At 37.3% G+C, this 27,943-nt stretch overlaps 2 protein-coding genes across 21 annotated transcripts in view; one reads left to right on the top strand and one right to left on the bottom strand.

Moving 5' to 3' along the window:
- Window positions 1-6,292, bottom strand: part of LOC129268711 (uncharacterized) — a 32,590-nt gene extending 26,298 nt beyond the window's left edge. For 15 of the 20 annotated variants that reach the window (XR_010295000.1, XR_010294999.1, XR_010295002.1 and 12 more), the window contains exons 1-2: window positions 6,045-6,292; window positions 1,294-1,354 (exon numbers count right to left, since the gene is read on the bottom strand). The gene's annotated coding sequence lies outside the window, so the exon portion shown is untranslated. The remainder of the gene's footprint in view (window positions 1-1,293; window positions 1,355-6,044) is intronic. The other 5 variants (XR_010295001.1, XM_064106187.1, XR_010295003.1 and 2 more) reach the window with 3 other exon arrangements.
- A 7,106-nt stretch (window positions 6,293-13,398) lies between these two features.
- On the top strand, window positions 13,399-20,148 carry LOC135156009 (uncharacterized). Its single transcript, XM_064106836.1, has 5 exons — window positions 13,399-13,732; window positions 15,788-15,925; window positions 16,362-16,562; window positions 18,290-18,342; window positions 19,968-20,148. The coding sequence occupies exons 1-5, from the start codon at window positions 13,454-13,456 to the stop codon at window positions 20,113-20,115; spliced, it is 819 nt and encodes a 272-aa protein (XP_063962906.1). The 5' UTR covers window positions 13,399-13,453; the 3' UTR covers window positions 20,116-20,148.
- The last annotated feature ends 7,795 nt before the right edge of the window (window positions 20,149-27,943 follow it).

Raw genomic sequence — 27,943 nt, 5'->3', positions numbered from 1 at the left:
AATTCTAAACCTGAGAGCTCATTTCTATGACACTATAGTTTATACAGGCCTTGTTGTCTGTCATGGTAGCCAATGCATTAATATGCAGTCCAGTATGTATGTACAGTACATTGTACATGTATACTGTATAGCCCCAATGGATAATTGACATTTTTTTATTTAATAAGATATTTCACAAATATCCGTAAAACCCAAAGTAGAGGAATAAAAGCAATATAGCTATATGAAGCTACTTGCTATTGTTGACCTCGTACCATCTAATATCCCAGAACCCCAGGATAATAAAACCTTCTTTTTGGCTGAAAAAAGGCTACAAAAATGGGAAAATTTTGGTCTAGTTACCTTTTAACTCTACAAATAATGGTTTAAAAGTACTAATTATAGGAAAAACAAATTACCTGCCCCCCAAAACATATGAATAGACACCAAAACCAGAGAAAAAGACCACCAAATAAAGAAGTTGTGGCCAAAGCTGTGATTTTGGGGGGTTTTGGCAGCCATTTTGGATTTTGGCACGGCACACTTTTTTCTCGGACCCGAGACAAAAAATATTGTCATTTCATGTTGAGATACATTACAAGGAATAAAAAAAAACTGTTGTCATATTGAAATTACAAAAAAAGTATTTTTGACCCATGTATAGCCCACTCCTAATAGTACTACAAAACCCTTGTACCACTAAACAAAATAAACACTTTGGTGTTTAATCCAAGCAAATTGATACATATCAGATTAAAAATATGTCTCACAATTCGGTATAGGTTAACCGAAAACCAACCGGATTTCCAAGGAGAATAACTGTTTTTGGAATAACTGGAATACTACAGCCCTAATCCGGAGTGATCCGTCCATACTGCCGGGAACCGATTCAAAAATTAAACATGTTAAATTTGTTGTGGCGGTCATGGCAATTTCAAATGGATCGTGTTCATTTGTGTTCATAACCCTGTTGACCGTGTAAACAATATAGCAGTGTCTCTGATAACAATTTGATAACACTGTCTTACAACTGGCAGTGTAACACAGTGTTATCAGGTTATCACAAACACTGGCAATCTTCACATGGTAAACAGTGTTGTAAACGTCAATGAATTCGGTCCATTTCAAACCACCACAACTGCCACAAAAAATTAAAAATGTTTATTTTTTCTGGCAGTTCCCCGCGGTCTTCACAGATCACTGCAAATAATTGATGGATGACTGGAGATTGAATATGGTGTTAACATCTGCCTCCCGCAAACCCTCGCGATGTAAACAGAATAGCAACACAAAGAAGGCAGAAATGCAATTTACCCTGGATCAGAGATTTTGTATGAACACCGTCAGCCTTCCAGGTCCAAGTCACAGATTCCACCTGTCGTCAAAACAAAATAACACACTACACGTAAAACATGACCAAAAAATATACAAAAATGATAAAACCAATTTAGATTCCATCACAAATTTAAATTTGGTAACAACTAATTTGCATACTTTGATGTCACTCAACATTTCATAATACAGTGCAACCTCATTATAACAATTCAGTATGTCATACATATCAACCATCACAGCCCATTGCATAAAACTATGATATCTTTACAATTAATGATATCTCTGCAAACTATGGTAAATACCATTGATTTCTTGATTTTGATTAGCTATCGAGCAATGTTATTATGGTAATTACTAATTACTAATGGTTCTTTCCCCATAAATAGCCAGAACCCGAGTCCCAAATTACACTAAAATATATCTAGAGACATCAAATTCCCTATTTTCAGCGTCGGCTGCTAGCACTGGCAAGCCCATATTCATGAGCTTCGCAATGACTTTTGGGTAATTGTGACGTTTCTAGGATTACTCCAAACTGTGAGAATTACACAATGGCGTGTATAACGCGTGCAAAGCATTGCAGCATTGGGTTTCATAGTAAACAAAATGGTGTATTGTCAGACATAAACTTGGCTGCTCTAATCGAAGCAAATCGTGTTGTAAAAGAACAAAGAAAACAACTCTCTGTAAGGGAACGAATGGAGAGGAAAATCTACCTTTGTTCAACATTTTGATAAGTTGTTAAAGTTTGTGTGTTGTAATAATAAGGGAACATACTTGGCAAGTATTATCAATTTTCACTTTATTGTTTATTAACTTACACGGATCAATTTTACACCAGCTGCAACTAGCCGTCAGATCGCCACAACACAAAAAATGCAGGGTCCCGTTTAGGACGCTCCCGCTTTGCGGGAGCGTTCCGGGGCTATCCCGGACCTTATGTGTGCTCATGAGCAGGATTCCCATACTGATTTGGATGCTAAAACCTAGTAATAGTAGTATTAAGACTTAACCTGTCTTAAGACTTAGTTTAGGGTGTCTGAAGGATTTTTCAATTTTCCCTTTTGGATTGTTTTTCCCCATCATGGTGGGATAATTGAAAAAAAATCAACTACTCAGAAAAACAGATTTCAAATTTCAAGGCTCACCGATGTTTCTATCAAAAGATACAGCCCCCCAAAATCTAGGCAATATATTCATCCAATTTTTGTCCAGAATGGACAAAAAAGTGGTAGAGTAACGACCCCGTCAAATCAACCGCACACTAAGAAAAACCTATTTTGCAGATTTTTCATTGATAATGCATACATTTATTACATTACTCACATGTAGACAGCCTAGTAGACCCACTACCACTTTGATCAAACATGCCAAAAACATTCCCCAAATTTGTCACTAAAATATCAAATTTTTCCAGAAAAAGTTGCTATGTTTGCGGAAAAATTGAAAAAGGGTGATCCTTATGGTTTTCCTAAGCAGAGAGGGTTTGGAAAAACTTGCATAAAAACCTCAAAATTTACGAAATCCGATCGGGCTTTTTGGTAATCGCAGCCCAAGACTTGCTCTTGCGATCGCTATCCAAATCGTAGGATAGGTAGGCCTGATGCTTTGGGAAAAAATAAGTTAGCGCCATCTCCGTTTTGCATCACGCAGCACCAAGAATCGACCGCTGTACAGCGCTGCTGAAACACACACCGCATCGGAGCAATGGCGAGCAAGGTGCCCGGAGCAGCCGGCGACCGTTTTGCCGCTGGGCTGCCGGTGCGTTCCGCAGCTCCACAGACACATAGACTTTGCACGCGCGGTAATGGAGTAATGGAGCAACAGGTCGAATCATGGGGTTTACGGGTTATTTTTAAGTTTCTTTTGCGATATAAAAATGAACTATTATTACAAACAATGAATATGGAAAAGAAAAATCACAATTTTAATGATAATTGAATATGAAAAGTGTGATGAGACATAAACAAGAAGTGGTTGAATTATTACATGAATTGCTTAAGTAGTCGAATCATGGGGCCCTTACTCTACACGCCGAGTTATAATTTTTGCTCAAAAGCTGCACAGCACGATATGCAAAGCGTGGGGTAAGGGTATTTTCAAACTGTAACTGCTCGTGATCCCTTGGGACTAGAGAAAAAATAAGCACATGGATATAGACCCTAGAGCTGGCCCAACTTATCCGTCGGGGGCTCATTTCATGAAATTTGTAAATCTCAGAGTTACCATGGAAACAATGTTTAAATCGCTGTTTTGATCAAAATATTTTTAAAATTCCGGGGGTGAGCCCCTTTGGGGAATATGGAGAAAAACCTGCTCTTTCATATGACACCTTGGCGCTAATGCGCTTTCATAGCCATACTTTGACCCGTAACTCCGGCGTGGAGTTAGTAAGCTTGTAACCGATTTTGAAATCGGCAACCGATTCCATTCGATTTCACCACAATCGGCGATCACTTGCCGATCTTCGATCATGGCCCTTGAAAGAAAAAATCGAAAATAAAAAATCGGCGTAGATCTAGTAACAGTGCGTGGTCGTTCAGAACATATTTCAATATGGTTTTTGAGGTGCTAAGTTAGCTATTTAGAGGTCGCATTATTCAGGGAGAAAGACGCGGTATTATCTATTCCGATGTAGGATAGACATCTTTGACATAGACATCTTTGAAAGGTCGAATTAACGACGGAGCTCACTGTGCTACTCTCTTACCCCCTTTATGATGATAGACATATTCTCTTTAACCTCGTGGTGATAGCGGACCCCGCCGTAAACCTTTAAAGATCGTGCTACTGACGGAGCTTATTGCGTTACTCTCTTACATGTACATCGTTCACGATGATATACATTTTATTTTCAACCTCGTGGTGATAGCGGACCCCGCCATGAACTTTTAAAGATCTTACTATTGAAGGGACTCATTGCGTTACTGTCTTACATCGTTTATGATGATATAAATTTTATTTTCAACCTCGTGGTGATAGCGGATGCCGCCGTGAACTTTGAAAGGTCGTATTAAAGACGGAGCTCACTGCGCTACTCTCTTACCCCCTTTATGATGATAGACATCTTTTGTGGTGATAGCGGACCCCGCCGTGAAATTTTAAAGATCGTGGTCCTGACAGAGCTCATTGCGTTACTCTCTTACATCGTTTATGATGATATACATTTTATTTTCAACCTCGTGGTGATAGCGACCCCGCCGTGATCTTTTAAAGATCGTGCTACTGACAGAGCTCATTGAGTTACTTTCTTACATCGTTTATGATTATTACATCTTCTCAACCTCAATTTATTTGTCTTTGCAACTTCGTCGGGAGATGCTTTTATATTTCTTCCTAGATATCAAAAGTTCAGTTCTCAAGATAGTAATTAGTAATAAATTGATTTAAAAACGCTAACTACCCAAAACACTTTAATAACATTTCAAATCATCGTGCGTGCTTGCGTCTTGTACTACATTTTAATTGCACTTGCGACTTAAAGATGATGCGTTGTACGAGATCATTCCAATAATTCTTAATCGCTAGCACCTAAAAATAGTTATAAAAGATGTCCCGCCAATCGTTCATTAACCTGTGAGTGAACTATGAGAATTAATTTCATTTTATTTTCCTTTGCGCCTTTGCTCGGAAGATGCGTCTTTCGTTTATCTTTCTCATAAAAATCACTCGGTTTATTCTAAAGCAATAGCACCTCAAAACCCCTTTAAAACATGTTCCAAACGATCGCGCATGTTGGCGACTTCCATTCCAATGCATTCGTCTTTGTGACTTTGTCAGAAAGATGTGCGCGACCGCGAACAAAATTTTGGTGTATTCCTTTGTTTTTAAACATCGCCGATTCGATTTCGATTTTAGAAGCTTAACTGCCGATCCGATTTTCGATCTGATTTTTGATCTGATTTACAACATTCGGAGTTACCCTACTAAAATATACCCCATTTCAAGGAAATACGTATCAATTGTTTAAATAAGGGCCGTAATTTAAAAGTCCCCATGTTTCGTGTCAATTTTCTTTTTTTTTTACTAATGTCAACGTTTTTCCAGAAAATACTTAGAAAAATATTAGAAAATTGACACGAAACAGGTAAGAAACATGGGGACTTTTAAATTACGGCCTTATTTAAACAATTGATACGTATTTCCTTTAATTGGGGTATATTTTAGTAGGGTAACTCCACGCCGGAGTTACGGGTCAAAGTATGGCTATGAAAGCGCATTAGCGCCGACACCTCATTTATTGAGTTTCACCTTCAGGATCACGAGCAGTATTGGTTTGAATCTCAATTTGGTAATTACAAACATTGACCAATTTTGCATGAGCGCACAATGGACATGGACTGTATAGGGATGTGTGCAAGACTATGCTTGGCATGGGAACAGGGAAGTATTTTTTAGCACACAAAACCCGAGTGCGCGATCAGACACCCTACTCCCTAGTATACTAAGCCCTAATTACTATTTTAGTATTTACTAACTTAGTTAGGCTAAGATTATAGTTTTAAATTCAAACATTAACAAATATTACTTTATTTTATATAAGTATGATCCTATAATAGGCATTATCGTGATATTGGGAACCACCGTTCACTTCATACAGCACCGCTTTATTCAGTCACACGCACGGTTCCTCATTTTCAACTCCATTCACTTTGTACACAAGTGCGCATATACAAATCGACGAGTGGTTCCCGAAACCACGATTTTAGGCCTAGGCCTATAATACTTACACCTTCAAACACAGTCAAATTATTCAAAGCACCTCCCTGTTCAAACTTCAAAGTAGCAACTCCAAGACAAGTTCAAAGGCAACAGTCAGTACATAGAGATAAGTTGTATAAACAATGATTTTAAATTTAACGTAAAGTGATGCACACGTAGTACGGGTGTACCATAGCGTAATTAGTATACATCTCATGGGGTGTACGTACAAATCTAAAGTAAATCGTCCAGAATGCATACCAAATCTGCATGGTTCAACTCGCCCGTGGACAATTCGCCTATAATGTACTGGACATGCATTGCAAACTCAGCGCTGATCGGATCTGCTAACGGCCCGAGGTTCGGATCTTAATTAGCTGGTTTTTTTATCTTTGGCCGGATTTTCTTTTGCCAGGTGTAAATTGATATACAAAATTATGTCACTTTAGCAATATAAAAAATGTGTACTGTTGATATCATTTTTTCGTTTCTTTTGATGTACTTTTCATATATAGGATTTTGTCTATATCTCGATCATTAACCACGTGACCTGTTACCTCCAAATTTTGCAGGTATTTAGACCATGGCAAACTAATCATTTCATAAAGTAACACCAACTTCGTACAAATTATGGTCAAGTTCACACGCCCACACACAGGGGCGGATCCAGCCGGCGGCAAGGGAGGGGGCGCCGAAAAAGGAGCCCACTTCTAGTGCGCAAATTTGAAAACCGTGCCGGCCGATATTCCGCTCAGAAGGGGGGGGGGGGGGGGTAGTGAGCACAATTTTTTTTTTGCCTTCGAAAATTCAAACATAATTTTTCACCACCACCCCCCCCCCCTTTGAGCGCCAGGGGAGGGGGCCCATCTTCTTCTTTTTTCCAAAAAAGGGTGTTACATGTTTTTTTTCTAGGGGAGGGGCCCGGGCCCCCCGGGTCCCCTCCCTGGATCCGCCACTGCCCATCCACACACACATTCCCTTTGTTTTGTATCTCGCAAACCACTGGTCCAATCGATCCCAAATTTTGTATGCGTGTGTAATGTGATCTGGGACAATGACAATGTCAGTGACAATGTTGTTGTTTAGCTAGGTGGCGCGGTCATTCACTATGATGAATACGTGCGCCTGAAGCCTTGAGTTTCAAGTTTATTTTATTTTATATACCGTAGGCCTAAATATATAATTTTCTATTTTGTTTTGCTTGAGTGAGAATTTTGCACCATCTCATCCCGCCGTATGCCTATCATCTGGTCAGCTCGGTACGTTGGGCAAGTTTCTCAGTGAGGAGGCATACTTGTGAGCATGCGCGATATTCCTCACCTAATAGATCCCTCGATCCGATGCACGACGTTCGAGCGAATAGGGGGATGCAGGTGTTAACAATTCCCCAAAACCGACTTTTGTTCTCCTGTATATATCAAATAAGAAAATATTTTCATATACTTTGTATAGTACATTTTTATGGGTTGTACAATGAGATAGAATAAAGAAAACATTTATTGGCTTAATGAAAGTAACTGTTAGTGAAAAAAGCTGAAAAGGTGTGTAATTAAGTAAAGTTAGGAATTATTCATGAATCTTTTACTTCTGTAAAAGAAGTGATAGCGCCATGTTTGCGTGTTAGGGTTTTTGGCAGTAATTAGTTGCTCAGCTTCAGTTATTTGAATATTTCCTTTTGATCTATTTTGTTATTCAGGAAATTCAGGAAAAAGTGCCCCAAAAAATGTATAGGAAATACTGACTATAGACTGCAACACACTTTTAGGCTCTGGAGAGGCCCAAGAGTGCAGTGTTTAGAGTAATAAAAATGCAAAAATCTTCTCGCTGGGTCGCTGCGCTCTCTTGCATAATATCCTTTAAAATGTACAAGTACTATATTGTAGAAAATCTGTATTTCGTCCCACCCGGTCATGAAAAGAAATCGCCGCCCCTGCTTTATAGTGGTGATCGATTTTCTCCCAGATTTTGATATATTATAGCTCAGACAATTCTCTACAAGAAAAATGACATTAATTTGTCAATTTTGTGACGTCATCATAGTCAAATTTTCAATTAAAGGCAACAATTAATGCATCATTCATATCTTCATAACCATTCATTATAAATTAACCAAATTGAGTACACATTTATAAACTTCACGTCATGGCCCAACAGACTAACAATCCATGTCCCTGTGCGTTAACCCACTTTCATCTTCGTACATCACACACACACACACACACACGCCCACACACACATTCCCTTTGTTTTGTATCTCGCAAACTACTGGTCCAATCAATTCCAAGGTCACTTTTCAAAAATCACAAAAAACGCTTGATGACAATCTCCTAAAACAACACTCTGAATATTCAATAGCTATTTATTCAATTTTAAAGGTGGGTTATCTAACTGCCGTACTGGCTACAAACCCTCTGCTCGGGAGGCGAGCAGTTTCTGTGATTTTTACAAAAAAATTACCTCTTGTGATTTCACCTTATTTCATAATTTTTTTTGACGTGCTTGGTAAGGAGTATCAAAGCTAATCTATACCAAATTCAAGCAATTCATTTTAATGCTTTACATTTTAATGTGTATCGCTCTAAAGAAGTTATAAGTTGTTTGGACAATCAATGTAGATGATTAAATAAAAACTTGTACGGTGGAAACTCGATGTATGTACACACACACACACACATCTCCCTTTGTCATTTAACATAAATTTGTAGCAAATTTCCAACAGTACTATATAGCCATTCACACAAACATACACACACACACACACACATCTCCATCTGTTGTATAACGTATTTTTAACAAACTACTCGACACTCGATAAAATCGATCTCATACAACAAACTGTTTTACATTATTTATTGATAACCGATATACCAAGATATAGTCTTTTTTTGTTATCTAAAAAACAAATCATCTGATTTGATTTCATGACTGGTAAAGGAAAGAAATAAAAAAAAACTCAAATTCAAAAATATACCGCAAAAAGAGTGTTTGTTTTTAAAATTGTAATGAGAATAGAATTGATATACATACATGTACTATTGTTTATGTTATTGCATTGTTGTCAATTTGAGGGAAAAACCATCAAAACTATACTGGTTGCAAACAAGTATATTGTATAGTGGACTCTCGTTATAACAAGCGCTGATACAGTAACAGTGGATGTATAACAACTCCTCGATCATTATAACAAAGTTGCACTGTACACACATTTTTTTTTTATTGGGGTAGGGGACGAGTGGAAAGTAATAGCCAATTAAAGTTAAATTCAACTAAAATGTATATCTTGATGCACAAATATTCATAAACTCGACATAAACAGAACTTTCTACCCTTAACAAACCAAAAATAGTCACTGTCAACATAGAAAATAGTACTCAATCTACAGTACACAGTAGAACCTCGTTATAAAGAGGTATATAGGATATAACAAAACTTTCTTATTTTTCTATACCCTTAACAAACCAAAAATAGTCACTGTCAACATAGAAAATAGTACTATAACAATATACAGTATACATGTACAGTCAGAACTCAATGCAATTAGCACAAATGAATACAGGGGAATCTTGTTATAAAGAGGTGGCATATAACAAAACCCTTTTATATAACAATGTATTTTTGCTGGTCCTATATAGCTCTTTATATTTTGGTGTTTTTTTTTAACCCTGATATAATGAGAAACCATACACACATAATGAAGTGGTGGTGCTTACAATCTTTTACAAGAGTCTGCATGATGGTTATTTACATTTGGGCCATGTGATAAAACAACATGTAAATTCAGTGCATAAGTTTTTCCTACTTATCTAAGCCATGTCAACAATTCCTAAAAAAAAAAAACACAAAAAAAGAGTCTTGCTTAATCCCAATGAAATAACTGCTAAAATTTACATCCTACAATGATAGTTACATAATGTCTGCAAAGTTTAACATTTGACTTAAATCATTACTCTGTATAAATAATATGCCTGGTATATGTATAATAATGAATAAGACAACCAACTTTAAATTTAGAATATTGCATTGAAGTATACAGGTCTGTAGATAAACATCGCAAGCCAAATGTAAACTAGGCATTAGATCTGTAATTTCAACATAATTGACAACAGATCATCAATTTAATTGAGTAGAAAATAATGCCTAGATTTGTAATTTCACTATGATGGATTTTGGGTAATAGCGCCCAGTGGCGTAGCAAGAAGGGGGGAGATGGGGGCGATGGGCAAGATTTAGAATGCGAAAAAAGGGAACTTAGAAAAGAGAAAAAGGAAAATGTTTCCCTCAAACAAATTCATTAGGACAAGAATGAAAAAAACAAAAAGAGTAGGGAATTTGTCTATGCCAGTACATAAACTACCCTTAATAATGGTATTTAATGTGCAAGAAAATACCAATTTCATACACATATTTTGAAAAATCTCCCTACCGTGGGAGGGGGAAACCCCCGCCCACACCTATACCCCGCTCAGTCGCTTCGCTCCATCGCTTTGCTCCCGCCGTTGACAAATCTTGGCTGCACCACTGTTGACTGGAATAGCTAAGATGCACAATTAAGGCCCCCTCCCCATTGATCGGCGAGTAAAACAAAAGAAAAAAACCAAAAGGAAAAAGGAAAATGTTTCCCTCAAACAAATTCATTAGGAACATAATGAAAAAAGAACAAGAGTAGGGAATTGGTCTATGCCACTACAAAAACTACCCCTAATAAATTAAGGTAATGTTCAAGAAAATGCCGTTTTCATACACGAATTTTCAAAAAATCTCCCTATACCGTCCGAGGGGGGACACCCCTCCCACACCCTCACCCCTCGCATATTACCGCCACCCCAAGTTTAAATCCTGGCTACGCCACTGATAGCGCCCCCATTGGAATTTTGACTAATAGTCGAGCTGGCCGGTGTACCAGCGGATCCTGCGCCTGGCAGATACTGTTCTAGGCACCAAATCCGCCGGCGGATATGGTTCTCCTCCGGCGGATTCAGTACCAAAAAAGGCCACTCCCTTCGGAAGATATCGTTCTTGCGCTATCGCGATATCCTTCATTCATCACGTTCACACGTCATGCATGCACGCGCACCAGAAGTACAGGCGATATTGAGGGATCCAAATCTCTCCTTTTTTTTTAAGGAAATGTATTTTTCATGATCATTTATGGTGTGGTGGGTGTGAGGCATCTGTGACAGCTAGAGCAAAGTTTGGGTGAGTTAAGTTTAGGGAATGTGGAGAGCTGCTATGTGGGAAAAGAATTCCTTTGAAGATGAAAGGAATGGTGTATAAGAGTTGTGTAAGATCGGTGATGTTATATGGGAATGAGACATGTGTTTGAACAAAAATAAGATGGGGATCTTAAGGAGGTCAAGGAGAGAGCAAAGGTGAGAGTGATGTGGGATGAAGTTGATGGACAGGAATAAGACTGAGGACTTGATGAAGATGTTAGGGTTGGAAGAAGCGAAGGACCAGTTGGCAAAGGCGAACGTCGTACGTTGGTATGGGGACGTGCTGAGGAGGGATGATGGGCATGTGTAGAGAAGGGCTCTTGAGTCAGCGGCGTAGCAGGGGGGGGGGGGGGCAAGAGCCAAAAATTTTGTGTAATGAGGCGACTATTTTGAAAAGGCCAGATATTGCGTATCGGGCATAATTTATCTTTAAAAAAAAGTGAGCGAAGCGAAGAGAATAATATTTTTCACTCTTCTCTCTTTAGATTCCTTTTTTTTTTGGTGGTCTGTACGCCACTGTGAACAGGATTCTGCGGCAGTAGCGTGAAGTGTAAAAAAAAAAACGAGGGGCGTAGTATAGCACATGAGCTAAAAAGCTGCTTTATATAAGTCCCGAACGAAGCCAGCGAGAAAAAAATCACCTTTTCATGATAATACTACTAATAATACTTCCCTTATATAGCGCATAAAACTGAAAGTTTCTCTACGCGCTTTACAATAAATGAAACAAAATTCACATACTGCACACAAAGAAGAATCTAACTTTGAGCTATTTTTTGGCATTATATTCAGTAAATAAAATCATATTCTACACTTTTCCTTTGCTTTTCTTTCCTCCTTTCTTTTTGTTCTTGTTTGTAGAACTTTTTGGGACCATAGCCCAACCCTCCCCCCCCCCCCCCCCGGCGCATGTGCAGTAATTGAACGTGATTGTGAACGGGAAGCGTTATAGAGCAATTTGAGGTTCAGTATAAATGAAGAGCCCCTACTGTGTGGGGTCTGGGGCAAAGCCCCGGTAGCTTATTTACATAAAATTTAGCTAGCTTATAGCACAATGTTGTATGCAGTCCATCTTTCTTCCCGCTCTTTAATTTCAATCATCGGAAGCCCGGTCGTGTTATTTTTTTTTTTCTTGTCCCTTTTCTTTGTTTTCCAAAAATTAGCTTTTGACTAATTGCATTTTACCTTCGTTTCGCGCTATTGTTTGCCATTTTGTCATCTTTTAATTTATTTCCCACCGTGCTATTGCATTACATATGCCTGTTTTGGAATGATTTGTTCTTTCTCAAATGTTCTTCTTTCGTTAATTTTCCCGATTTCCTTCCTTTTCCATTAAAAAGGGTTTTTTTCTTTCTTTCTCCCTCCTTTTTTTTCCTTTCCCGTTTTTCTTTTATTCCTGGTGAAATCCGCCAGGGGGCAACTTCCCCCCCCCCGCCTGTTACGTCATGAATATCCATTAGGTGGACTGATGATGTCACATCTCCACTTGTTCTTTTGTAATTTATTATATGAAATTAGGTTTATTCAAAATTTTTCCTCCAAGAACTAGAAAATTTGGATTGACAACTGATTTAGTGCATTAGATATTTATTGCTGCAACTTATTTCATTATAAGGGAGACATATAATTCACACAAGTATGAAATAAATGAAAAAAATATGGTTTTGTGTGATAACATAAGAAAACGGAAAATGGGGATGTGACATCATCAAAATCTGATAATAATAAATAGCAAAGTTTTGGCGCATGTGCCAGGTCTATGTATACATGATATATCGAGTCATTGTTTCTCCTATTCCCTCATCCGCCCCTGAATAAAAATTCACTAAAAGTCTAAAGGCGGACGAAAATCCCCTCCCCTCATTGGTAACGACATTGCCAGAGCCGCGCATGCGCGCGCTGCCGAGGTTGGACGTCTGTCCAAATAAATATTACACGTATCGTCAATAGAACCAAATCCGCCGAGGAACCAAATCTGCAAACATCAAGCCGCGTCAAACCCGGCGGATATGGTTCCGATTAAAAACGATATCGGCCATTAAGAACGATATCTGCCGGCGGATACGGTATCCGCCGGTGGAACCGAATCCGCCGCTACACCGGCAGCACGTAACGAACTTTAAGTGTACGTGTGTTAAAAGTTTAGTACAAAACCGCACATGGCCGGCACCAGCGCAGCACTAGTAGTAAACAAGTATACGGTAGTGTAATACTATTTGATCACGATGGCTTCCAAGACCAACGATTTTTCGTCAGTCGAAGTAATGCTGGTTGAGAAATTTGAGAGGAGAAAAGTTAGCAGTACTGGAAGGGAATTCGTAGTTGGGATGATCATTGAAGGTGGAGAAAATGAAAGAAGTATCAAACCGTGTTATATTAATGACATCAATTGTGAAGCCTGTGGAGATTTGTTGAAAATAAATCCCAAGGAAAAAATGATCATCAACGAAGTGACGGGAAAGGGAGGGACAAGCCTCAACGTGAAAAGCACTGCAGATGTGTTTGTAAGTTGAATTTCCGAATTTTGTTTGTGTGTTTGTTATTTAGGCTATTAAAGGTCAAGTCCACCTCAGAAAAATGTTTATTTGAATCAATAGAGAAAAATCAGATAAGCACATTGCTAAAAATTTCATCAAAATCGGATGTAAAATAAAAAAGTTATGACATTTCAAAGTTTCGCTTATTTTTAACAAAATAGTTATATGAACGAGCCAGTTACATCCAAATTAGAGAGTCGATGATGTCACTCACTCACTATTTCTTTTGTTTTTTATTGTTTGAATTATACAATATTTCAATTTTTACGAATTTGACGATTAGGACCTCATTGCCTGAACCACAAAATGTTAAAATAATGGAATTCTACGTGTTCAGGGAGGAATGAAACTTCAGCTTCATTTCACATGACAATGACGAGAAAATCAAAATATATCATATTTCATATAATAAAATACAAAAGAAATAGTGAGTGAGTGATGTCATCGGTTCCCTCGTTTGCATACCGACCGGGATGCGCATATAACTGCTTTGTGAAATGAAGCGAAACTTTAAAATGTCATAACTTTCTTATTTTACATCCGATTTTGATGAAATTTTCAGTGTTATGCTCGTTGAATTTTTCTCTTTTTATTCAAATCAAGTTTTTGTTGGGGTGAACTTGTCCTTTAAGTTAAGAATTAGTGTAAGCTAAGATCGTATTGTTTTGCAGGGGTTTGTTAATCTTATTTACATTAGGATTTTTTGAGTCAGTCCTGGGTTTAACGTTAGTCTATTCCTGGAACGCTCTAACAAATGTTAGGCTTGGTGAGCGGGCTAGTCGCAGTAACCATGGTAACCCCGGCTGATAAACCAGACTCATGAGTCATAGTCATATGAGCCAGGGCTGACTGAAAAAATCTGAATGTAATTTTTAAGAAACCCCTCGAAGCTATAGACAGATCCCATTGCCATTGTTGGTCTAGTATATTTGATGTTATTATATAGTTGTGTCAATATTCTCCATTGCACTGTTTGCAGTCTGCAGAGTGCAGAGCATGCTATAGTTAGAGTTATAGAAATGAACAGTTTACAGTTTAGAGACTAAACTCAGTCTCAGTCTAGAATATGGTCCAGACGCAGTCTCTCATTTTAACAATTTCTATATTTTTAAAATAAAAAGAGTAAAAATTTAATTCTTAAGACTCAATAGTAGATTCATAAACAGATCTACATGTTAAACTTTAAAACTTAAGTTAAGATTTAGTCTAAGAGTTTTATTCAATATTAATTTGATCTAGGCCTAGTGTATTATATATGGGAGACTGGTCTAGCCTCTGGGGTTACTTGGGTCCTGGGGTTAGTTGCACCCCTTAAAGGTAAAGACCAGTTTTGGAAACGCCCTTTTCTCCAAAAAATAAAATGGAAGCTCTCATTACCAATCATGCATGTGAAAAAATATGTTTTGACTAATACGTGATGATACAAAGGTTGCCGGAAAAGTCGGGAAAACGTCTACTTATTGATATATTTGGTAAATTATTATATCTATTGGGACCAAATAGATATCGCGCATATAGTCCCATATACATCTTTCTGTGTACAGTGCTTGTAACTTTACCAAGACTGCGCCAAATTTCTTATCCTTTTGATGATTCCAGAACATTGCAGTAGGCCTACATACCAATACTTATATGCTAGATGATCAACCTTTTCTGATCGATTCCACAAATTTCTTGCACAGTGCAATCACATGACCAGAACTGGTCTTTCTCTTTAATTGCTGTTTTGAGATGGATAGCTTCTTAGTGTTGCATTCAATTAGGCAGTATCACCAAAACAACCGTTGGGCGAAAAAGATGCACTTTGTGCTGCATTTGACGCATTTGATTTTTATCAACAGTTATTATTATGTTAGAAGTATTTTGCAGTAGACCAGTAGTCATAGATAGAGTTCATAATGTTTTTTTTTTAAATAGATCTATATTCATTTTTTTAATTACAAACAGTCATTTTTAATGTAATGGTGGAGTATAGTATTTTGCAATTTTTGAAAATTATATTTAATTGATATTGTATTTTAGGTGTTTCCGGAAATTGTGGATTTTGCTGTCAACATGGCTGTTGTGGATAACTTCATAACTCCACCAAAAGTCACTGTGAGTGAAGCTCGTGGGAGTCCAAAAAAAAAACGACTCAGTGTTGAAGGAAACTTGATAGAGGTTTGTATTTTGTTACTCTTGGTGTTTTACAACATTTATTTGTTTTGATGGTCTTGAGAAGTTGTTACAGATTATGTTATAAATGTATAAATGTATTAAAGTATTTGTTTTATTGTGGTGTTACGAAAATTAGATTTTAAACAAAAGAAAATCCAAAAATTGTATTTAAAATTAAACCATTAATCAGTTTGTAGAATGATAAAAAATGTTTAAAAGTTTCCATATGTACATTTTTACTGGTATATTTAGTAAAATGATATAGGGTGAGAATCTGTTTAAATATTTAAAAAAATAGATTTTCATTAGTTTTTATTGAACTTTTGGAATTCAAAGTAATTTAAATTGTTTTATTTTTGAAGTATAACATGTTTAATCTGAAGTTTTTATGTTTTTGAAATTAAATAAATAATGCATTTGTTTAATGGTATTTTTCCAGGTGGGAGTGTTGGCTGAAACGCCAGATTACAAGAGAAGGCAACTCAAACTTGCTGAGCCTGGAGATGATGGTCATATCATAAGCCTTACCTTATGGGGAGAGCAAGCTGTAGCCGACCTTACCCCTGGACTGCAAGTGTGTTGTTCAGCTGTAATTCGAGAGGAAAACGGACTTCGAGCTTCTCCGTCAACAAAAATTGAGGTAAATTGTTTTGTTTATCATAATTTTTGTTGAAATTTGTTTGTGTTGTTGTTTTTTTAACCTCTTTTTATGGTAATGGATTAAAAACAAATTAAACAATACTTCATAATATTTTCAAGGTCAAATTATTAACCCCATTAGTAACTTGAATTCATTTATTTGAAATTTGTATTGGAGACTACTAATTCTGCAAGTTTGATCAGGATAGCATGAGTAGTTTTGAAGACAACTGGTGTTGTAATAGAGTGCTAAAGTGATATGTGGGCTATATCAGTCAGTTAAAGATAAGCATTATGATTCCCACTACTCTTAACTGGATATGAGAAGTCAATTTTCACCAACTTGCCCCACTGCCTCCTTAAACTTATTGAAACTTATTGAAGCATGAAAGAAGCTGACAAAATTAGAAGATAGACCTGGAAGCTCAACTGCTAATTCAGCATTCTTCCAGTATTTGCGGTAAAATAAGGTAAGGTAAGGTATGAATGACCAACGCAAAACTGTTTAAATGGTACCCCTTTTTGTCTCACCTGCATAGCAGAGTGAGACTATAGGCGCCGCTTTTCCGACGGCGGCGGCGGCGTCAACACCAAATCTTAACCTGAGGTTAAGATTTTTAATTTTTATCGTAATTTTGAAAGTATACATTCCTATTCCATGAAACTTGAACATAAGGGTTATCAAGTATCACCAATCATGTGATTAGTCTTTAGGTGACAAAGTCAAAGTCAAATGTCATTTCAGGTCTGCAAATTTAGACTATGTTGTGGCATCAACATCAAGATTTTGAATTTTTTGCATAATTTCAAAAGTGTTACTTCAAATTCCATGAAACTTGTACCCAAGGGTTATCAAGTATCGCAAATCATATGACACAAATTCCAGATCACATAGTCAAGGTCAAAGGTATTTTTAGGTCAGTAGACTTGAATTATGTTTTTCACAATTAATTAATCAATTTTTGTTATTTGTTCATATTTCATGAAAGTTATCAATCTTGGTACAAATAATAGTTAATAATTCTTCTGATGATTCTTAGTCAATATATTCACTTCAAAATACTGATTATATTCAGAGGATTTCATTTTTAGGCGTCTGCTAATGGGCATAATGTCCCAACCTCAATTTTTCATCATATTGAATTGCGCAATGCAGGCGAGACAGCCGAGAGCGTTTCCCTTGTTTGTAAATTTGGGTAATAACAACCATGTTTTGGGTGCATTATAAAGTTTGATTTAACATCAATTCTAGCTCAAAATGTATGTTATTGTAATACAAGGGGTGGAGAATCGTTTTGTTTTTAACTAATGTTGGTCACCAACCCCCATACTTTTTGAAATTTGGGAACCAAATATGAGTTTTGGTGCACCATAAAATGGGGATACCTCCATCTACACCCTCTCCATTGGTGTTCAACACATTACTTAACAATGCATCAAATCAACGTCAATAGCTCAAAATATATAACAATCGCAGTACAACTACAACTACAAGGGGTGGAGAAACTGTTTCAGTTGATAAGTAATAATTACATTTGACACCAAGCGGAAGGATGTGCGAGGAAAGTGCACGATGGGGAAGTTTGGGAAATGTTGGTACTAAATCCAGGCTTTGGGTAGGAATTTTTTTTTAAATTCATGTGTACTGTTTTGACATAAAATTGCATGTTTGTAATATTGTACGTAATTGTTTTGTAATGTTATTTGATTTTTGTTACATTTGTACAGTTCAAAAACGAAATTTGGCTAAAAGGAACTGTTGCGGGCATCAGGAGCAGAAGGTTTGTACTTTGTTGACATATTTTGTTGATTTATTAGGATTATTTATGTTTTTATTTTACAAAGTGTAAAAAATGTTGTTTTGGGTCTGTTAACAAAAGTGGGACACAAAATGTGACAAGTGTTGTAGTTTTAAAAGGATGACTGATATAATTATGACATTTTATATCGTTATTAGTTGACCTGAGCTCAAGTGATCTATTGTCATCCATTTTCATCAGTTGTCTGTTGTCTGTTGTCCGTGGTGTGTAGTGTGAATAGTATGTGTGGCCCCCATGGCACAATCATTTGCATCGAGCAAATATAATTATTCTGTTTGGCGACTAGCGGGATATTTCTGTTTGTCTGAACAAGCGTAAAAATATCTTGGTATTTGAATTGCGATACAAATCTGGATTTTTATTATATATGAATGCGTCCACAGTTGCCACTGTTTAATTGGGACAGCCTGAGAGTTATAAATCTGTCTTTATTAAACGCAGTTTCCCATTAATAGGTAGGAGGATTTGTATACTAATTACCAAGGAATCTGATAGTGTGGATGCTCGCTGGGACTTCTCCTGGCGATCCCACCAAACTTGTTGGGTTTAGGGATGAGATAGTGATCTTGGGCTCGTAATTGATATCGCGCAGCTGTTTTCATCAGATGTGTGCATTAAATATGCTATTTTTACCTCGTTAACCAAAATCTCAACAACCTCTGGGTGGATTTTCATCAAATTTGGTACAGGGGTGCACCCCCGGGAGTAGATGAACTGATTAGATTTTGGGCGTAATCCGCTCAATGTCAAAGGGCAATAAACTTGGTCTCAATATGTTAGGGGTGCACCCCCGGGAGTAGATCAACTGATTAGATTTTGGGTGTGATCCGCCCAACGTCAAAGGGCAATCAACTTGGTCTCAATATGCTATTTTTACGTCATTAACGCCAAATGTCAATAACGTCTGGGTGGATTTTCATCAAACTTGGTACAGGGGTGCACCCCTGGGAGTAGATGAACTAATTAGATTTTGGGCGTGATCTGCCCAATATCAAAGGGCAATAAACTTGGTCTCAATATGTTAGGGGTGCACCCCCGGGAGTAGATCAACTGATTAGATTTTGGGCGTGATCCACCCAAGGTCAAAGATCAAAGGTAGGCTGTAGGACTAACGGGCTGTAACTCTGAGGGTTATAGAAAGGGTCTATCGAGTATCATGTCATGTCAGAGCCATACCCATCAACTGCCCACAATCGAATTAATCTAGTTATATCTTGAATTTGTAAAATAGATGCCTATCTTTTTAGTAGTAAATTGGTCATTTTTGAATTAAACTTTTTGGAGTTTGATGAACTTTTTTTTTTTTTAATGTATAAACTAACTCTTCTCTCTTCAATTGGGTTATATTGAATTGAAGTGTGCAAATTGTGTTTATTCAAAAGTTATTGCATTTGACTGTTTTGATACAAAAAAAAATAATAACATTTGTGTGTGTGTATTAGGTTTTTACAGACGTGTATCAATCAGATATGATTATTTACGTCTGGGGACCGACCTTTAACATCACCATCCGAAAGACGAAATGTGTTTAGACGTAATGTGTTTAGGTTTTTATCAATGGAAATTGTTATTTTTATTTTATACAGCACTCCTGTGCGTGTCATCTTGACTAACGGGACAACCATCAAGGTCTCTGGGGAGTTAGCACTGGACTTTGCAGAATTCCTTGGTCAGACAATCCAATACAAAGTTGGCAAAGATGGGTTGGTTTGTGAACTGAAAAAAGTAGAATGATTAAGGTATCTGTGTTGTGAACAGGCGCGTACGCATGGGGGTGGTTTTGGGGGTTAACCCCCCCCCCTTTGGCTCTGAAAACGTCTGAAACCCCCCCCCCCCCCCCATCTTTGACAAAAAAAATAAATAAAGAAATAACCTAACCTAAAAAAAAGTTATGTTACTCTATCTGGACCTCAAATTTTTGTACAGGTTGATGGGTTGGTTTGTACGAAGCCCCAAACCGGACATTTTTGACAACGAAAAAAAAAAAAATTATTACGTACGTACGTGGTATTATTACGTACGTACGTAGTAATTATTACGTACGTACGTAGTAATTATTACGTACGTACGTAGTAATTATTACGTACGTACGTAGTAATTATTACGTACGTACGTAGTAATTATTACGTACGTACGTAGTATTTATTACGTACGTACGTAGTATTTATTACGTACGTACGTAGTATTTACTACGTACGTACGTAATAATTACTACGTACGTACGTAATAATACCACGTACGTACGTAATAATTTTTTTTTTTTTCGTTGTCAAAAATGTCCGGTTTGGGGCTTCGTACAAACCAACCCATCAACCTGTACAAAAATTTGAGGTCCAGATAGAGTAACATAACTTTTTTTTTAGGTTAGGTTATTTCTTTATTTATTTTTTTTGTCAAAGATGGGGGGGGGGGGTTTCAGACATTTTCAGAGCCAAAGGGGGGGGGGGTTAACCCCCAAAACCACCCCCCTGCGTACGCGCCTGTTCACAAATATTAATAAGCACCTCGCCGAACCTGTCGGGGAACCTGTATATAGAGTTTGGACGGGAGTTTGGATTAATATATGGATGCCAATCCTGTGCGTGTCATCTTGACTAACGGGACAACCATCAAGGTCTCTGGGGAGTTAGCACTGGACTTTGCAGAATTCCTTGGTCAGACAATCCAATACAAAGTTGGCAAAGATGGGTTGGTTTGTGAACTGAAAAAAGTAGAATGATTAAGGTATCTGTGTTGTGAACAGGCGCGTACGCAGGGGGGTGGTTTTGGGGGGTTAACCCCCCCCCCCCTTTGGCTCTGAAAACGTCTGAAACCCCCCCCCCCCCCCATCTTTGACAAAAAAAATAAATAAAGAAATAACCTAACCTAAAAAAAAATTATGTTACTCTATCTGGACCTCAAATTTTTGTACAGGTTGATGGGTTGGTTTGTACGAAGCCCCAAACCGGACATTTTTGACAACGAAAAAAAAAAAAATTATTACGTACGTACGTGGTATTATTACGTACGTACGTAGTAATTATTACGTACGTACGTAGTAATTATTACGTACGTACGTAGTAATTATTACGTACGTACGTAGTAATTATTACGTACGTACGTAGTAATTATTACGTACGTACGTAGTATTTATTACGTACGTACGTAGTATTTATTACGTACGTACGTAGTATTTACTACGTACGTACGTAATAATTACTACGTACGTACGTAATAATACCACGTACGTACGTAATAATTTTTTTTTTTTTCGTTGTCAAAAATGTCCGGTTTGGGGCTTCGTACAAACCAACCCATCAACCTGTACAAAAATTTGAGGTCCAGATAGAGTAACATAACTTTTTTTTTAGGTTAGGTTATTTCTTTATTTATTTTTTTTGTCAAAGATGGGGGGGGGGGGTTTCAGACGTTTTCAGAGCCAAAGGGGGGGGGGGTTAACCCCCAAAACCACCCCCCTGCGTACGCGCCTGTTCACAAATATTAATAAGCACCTCGCCGAACCTGTCAGGGAACCTGTATATAGAGTTTGGACGGGAGTTTGGATTAATATATGGATGCCAAATTTGTTCATTCATTTATTTCGATTTCCCCGCCTTTTGAGGGCTTTTGTGACTCCGGGGTGTGATTACATATTCACATTACAGCACATTGAATGATCGCTATGTGAGTTTGCTGGACGATATGGGGAGAGCGGGGGCGGGGCCGGGTCACCTCTCCCACGTGTGATCGAGCTTCGTAGTCAGTTTAATGGCGTGGCAAGAATCAAAATTAACTATATTGTACGGTCAAAGAAACATCGTCATAAAAATCCACTGGGGCCAGCATAGGCAGATCCAGGTGGTAAAGGGGCCGCCCCTCCCCCATTGGCGACGCGAAAAAAGGGGGAAAGAAAGAAAAAAAAAGGAAAGGAGGGAAGGGAAAGGAAAGGATTTTAAAAAGAGGCAAATAAGAATAGGGAGCTAGACGAGTGAATGAAAATAAGGTGAGGGGAAAACTTTGAAAATAAAAAAATCTTGATCATGCAGCTACAGTATATAAAATTTTTTCTCTTGCTCCGCGCTCTCGTTGCCTGTCATGAGATAGGCCTACATATATCTTGCTCAACAGGCTGAAATGGAGATAAACAAAACATATTCAGCTCGGACATCGAGCTTTTATTTATTTTGTGTAATTTACAAATTGATTTTTAAGTGCTCTGTATTTTTTTTTAATGCATGGTCTGCATCTCAAAATATCTCAGCTCGAGCTTCGCCCTCGCGCATTATTCATGTGGGAAAATAACCATCCTTTTCATGAAAATATGACTAGAGTATATAGGCCTATCCTATTTCGGGATTTAAATTTCAAACTTTGCGCTCGCATCAATCTGCCTATATCATGTTCATAATTATAAAAAAAGGTGCTTAGAGCTAAATATGTTTTGTTTATCTCCATTTCAGCCTGTTGAGCAATATATGTAGGCCTATCTCATAACAGGCAACGAGATGCGCGGAGCAAGAGCAAAAAAATTATATACTATGTATAGCTGCATGATCAAGATTTTTTTATTTTCAGAGTTTTCCCCTCACCTTATTTTCATTTACTCGTCTCCCTATTCTTATTTGCCTCTTTCCTTTCCCTTCCCTCTCCTTTTTTTTCTTTCTTTCCCCCTCTTTTCGCGTCGCCAATGGAGGAGGGGCGGCCCCTTTACCACGTAGTGGATCTGCCTATGCTGGCCCCTGGATTTTTATGACGATGTTTCTTTGACCGTAATATAGTTAATTTTGATTCTTGCCACGCCACAAACTGACTACAAAGCTCGATCACACGTGGGAGAGGTGACCCCCGCCCCCCGCTCCCCATATCGTCCAGCAAACTCACATAGCGATCATTCAATGTGCTGTAATGTGAATATGTAGTCACACCCAGGAGTCACAAAAGGCGGGGAAATCGAAATAAAAGAATGGAAAAATTTGACATCCATATATTAATCCAAACTCTATAATACTATATACAGGTTCCTCGACAGGTTCGGCGAGGTGCTTATTACGTACGTACGTAATAAATACTTCGTTGTCAAAAATGTCCGGTTTGGGGCTTCATAGGTTTGTGAACTGAAAAAAGTAGAAAAATTAAGGTATCTGTGTTGTGATCAGGCGCGTATGCACGGGGGTAGTTTTGGGAGTTAATCCCCCCCCCCTTTGGCTCTGAAAACGTCTGAAACCCCCCCCCCCCATCTTTGACAAAAAAATTAAATAAAGAAATAATCTAACCTAAAAAAAAAGTTATGTTACTTTATCTGGACCTCAATTTTTTGTACGAAACCCCCCCCCCCCCCCATGAACTCTTTCTCCGTTGATTGTCATTATTATGGTTGCGCTTAATCATATTTGTTAATTTCTTGACAGATTTATGAAAATAAGAAAATTTTTGTTATACAATAGGGATTTCTTTGTTCTTAGCAATAAATATGTGGTCTTTGTTTTTAATGGGTTAAAAAACTAATTATTAAAAGTGATTGTCAATGTTGAAATAATTATAAAATGTATGTAATTGTTAAAAGAATTACATGTTACTTGAATATTATGAATAATGTTGCAAAAGTGATATGATTGTTGATTTCTTTATTACAGTCATCCATGTTGGCTCCGGGATCAACATGTAGCTACTGGGCAGGTTTCTGGCGTGATCATTCGCACACCAGTATATCCGTGATAACAAAAAATCAAGCCTACGCAATTTTCCGTCCCAGAGTGCTTGGATGAAAAATGATCCATACCACCCGTGGAAGGCACCATATTGCATCTGTGTATAAACCACCAGCAGCCCTCTATTAAGACCAGCATCCTCCAGGTGCAAAACTCCCGGATGTACGTACTCAGTGGCTACACAGAAGGAAAATGGCAACTTCCAGGAGTGATACGGAACATTTCTCATCCATGTACTCCAGGCCGGAAAATCATTATTTTCCCCGGATATGCCGGTGCGCCAACGACCACACCGGATGCCTGCCATATCTATACACGATGATGCCGGAGACAACAAAGATGATACCTGTGCTATGATGCAAGATGATCCATGGTGCAATCGGTGAATGTGTCAAAGCCCTTTTAAAATGCTCATATTTGTTAATTTCTTGCCAGATTTATGAACATACGGCATTTTTGGTTGCCAATTTGGCAATACAATAAGGATTTATTTGTTTTTAGCAATAAATATGTGGTCTTTGTTTTTAATGGGTTAAAGAACTAATTATTGAACTTTATTGTAATATGATTATTATGAAAAGTGATTGTCAATGTTGAAATAATTATAAAATGTACGTAATTGTTAAAAGAATTACATGTTACTTGAATATTATGAATAATGTTGCAAAAGTGATATGATTGTTGATTTCTTTATTACAGTCATCCATGTTGGCTCCGGGATCAACATGTTGCTACTGGGCAGGCTTCTGGCATGATCATTCGCACACCAGTATATCCGTGATAACAAAAAATAGCCTACGCAATTTTATGTCCCAGAGTGTATGGATGGAAAATGATCCATACCACCCGTGGAAGGCACCATGTTGCATCTGTGTATAAACCACTGCGAGCCCCCTATTAAGACCAGCATCCTCTAAGTGCAAAACTCCCGAATATACTCAGTGGCTACACAGAAGGAAAATGGTACCTTCCCGGAGTGATACGGATCATTTCTCATCCGTGTACTCCAGGCCGGAAAATCACTTTTTTCCCGGATATGGCGGTGCGCCAACAACCATACCGGATGCCTGCCGTATGTATACACGGAAATGCCGGAGACAACACAGATGATCCCTGTGCTATGATGCGGGATGATCCATGGTGCAATCAATAAATATGTCTAAGGTTCAAAGCCCTTTTAAAATGCTCATATTTGTTAATTTCTTGCCAGATTTATGAAAATAAGGAATTTTTTGTTGACAATTTGGTGTTACAATAGGGATTTATTTGTTCTTAGCAATAAATATATGGTCTTTGTTTTTAATGGATTAAAGAACTAATTATTAAAAGTGATTGTCATTGTTGAAATAATTATAAAATGTACGTAATTGTTAAAACAATGACATGTTACATGAATATAATGAATAATGTTGCAAAAATGATATGATTGTTGATTTCTTTATTACAAAATTATTGAGGGCTTTCACTCATTCACTGATCATAACATACGCCATCCTGGGTCATTGCTCCAGTATCATTTGTGTGGTTTCTGGCATCCATGTTGGCTCTGGCATCACCATGTAGCCACTGGGCAGGCATCCAGCGTGATTGTTGGCGCACCAGTATATATCCGTGATAACAAAAAATCAAGCCTGCGCAATTTTCCGTCCCAGAGTGCTTGGATGGAAAATGATCCATACCACCCGTGGAAGGCACCATATTGCATCTGTGTATAAACCACCAGCAGCCCTCTATTAAGACCAGCATCCTCCAGGTGCAAAACTCCCGGATGTACGTACTCAGTGGCTACACAGAAGGAAAATGGTAACTTCCAGGAGTGACACGGATCATTTCTCATCCATGTACTCCAGGCCAGAAAATCATTATTTTCCCCGGATATGCCGGTGCGCCAACGACCACACCGGATGCCTGCCATATGTATACACGATGATGCCGGAGACAACAAAGATGATACCTGTGCTATGATGCGGGATGATCCATGGTGCAATCAGTGAATGTGTCAAAGCCCTTTTAAAATGCTCATATTTGTTAATTTCTTGCCAGATTTATGAACATACAGCATTTTTTGTTGCCAATTTGGCAATACAATAAGGATTTATTTGTTTTTAGCAATAAATATGTGGTCTTTGTTTTCAATGGGTTAAAGAACTAATTATTGAACTTTATTGTAATATGATTATTATGAAAATTGATTGTCAATGTTGAAATAATTATAAAATGTACGTAATTGTTAAAAGAATTACATGTTACATGAATATAATGAATAATGTTGCAAAAGTGATATGATTGTTGATTTCTTTATTACAAAATTTATAACGTTTTACATTTACTAGATTGTGTTATGACAATTTGAAAAGAAGTTTTGAGTTAGTATCATTGATAGCACTTTAAATTGTTTAGTTTTTGTCTGTTCTGTGTTTTGTTTGGATAATTCATTTGATGTGATTAATGTGGGACTCAAACCTACATGTATGAAGCAATGAGAATAAAAGTGATATATTTTGTTAATTACTGTTTTCTAGTGATTTGTAAATCTGAATTGAAAATGTATTTTATTAGATTTTAAAGAGCACTTATTTGAACATGTATGTGTGTGTAGAGTGTAAACAGTCTTGTAGTCGTAAATTATTCTGGAAATATATGGTCTTTTTGGTAAATTAAATTGAACTTACAAATTAAACAAAAAAAGTTTTGTGGTGCGACACATGATATTTTGGTATACTGATCCATATTGTTTATGGTATGGTAAATTTTGATTTAACAATTGCCAAAAAAGGAATGGGTGGGGGCAAGATGAATGTGGTGTTTGTGCTCCTTCTAACGTTGTTTTATAGTGATTGAAAGGTCTTTATTAAAGGTTTTTTTTCATTTGGATGACGTCATAGTCAAATTTTCGATTATTTTGGTATACTGATCAAGGCGACAATGCATAATTTGTCATATTTGTGTGTTATGTCTATGGGAGGTCACTTTTTTCAAAACATGAATCTGCATGACAATGTTTTTTGACCGGGTATCTCGGTTGTTATTCCACAGTTTTCTCCCAAATTTTAATATGTTGTAGCTGAGACTTTGGGCTATCGGTAATGTACGTGGTCTCCGTTTTTTTATAACATGTCGGAAACATGGTCAAATTTTCAATTCAAAATGTCACAAGCATATCGCCTTAATTTTTCAGCGTGACAAATTACCTCTAATTTTCTTTAATTTCCTCTAGCTCTTCATTTTGCCCTTTGTATTCTTATTTTACCCCTACCATGTTTCATTACACTATCCTCTCTGCTTCCAAGTGTATGCATTCTGATCATGATTCCTCTTTCATCTTTCGGTCCAGCTCATGTATTTTTACATGACTATAACCTGTCTCTCTCTCTCCTTCTCTCTATCTATATTTTCATTAGATTTCATTATGATCATGATTTTGATCATAATCATTTCTCAGTATTTTGTTCATCAGTTAAGTTATCACTTCAGTTCAGGTCACAGTTCAATCTAGTAGTTCATCAGTTTAGCTCATCAATTCAGTTCATTTCACATCAGTTCAATCTATCAGTTCATAAGTTCATCAGTACTTCATTCATCAATTCATATCTTAATACATCATTTTACATTAACATTATATTGGATCATTGAATTGAAAATTGAATTGAAGACAGACCACCTAATTCGTCTTCATGACGAATTAAATTTCTAGTTTATTTTTATTCTTTATTTATTTTTATTTCTTCCGTACACTTTTTTGTACACACGTTCATTCGAAATTGACATGATCAATTTCCTTCAAATTTCTGTCAGTCATCAAGCCATATGAATTCTAGTAAAATTAACTTTTTCAAGGTCATTAGGTCATCGTGACGTCATCCAGGCGCCATTTT

This window comes from Lytechinus pictus, chromosome 11 (assembly GCF_037042905.1).
Source record: "Lytechinus pictus isolate F3 Inbred chromosome 11, Lp3.0, whole genome shotgun sequence".
Lineage (NCBI taxonomy): Eukaryota > Metazoa > Echinodermata > Echinoidea > Temnopleuroida > Toxopneustidae > Lytechinus > Lytechinus pictus.
This window is presented reverse-complemented; position numbering and strand designations above follow the sequence as displayed.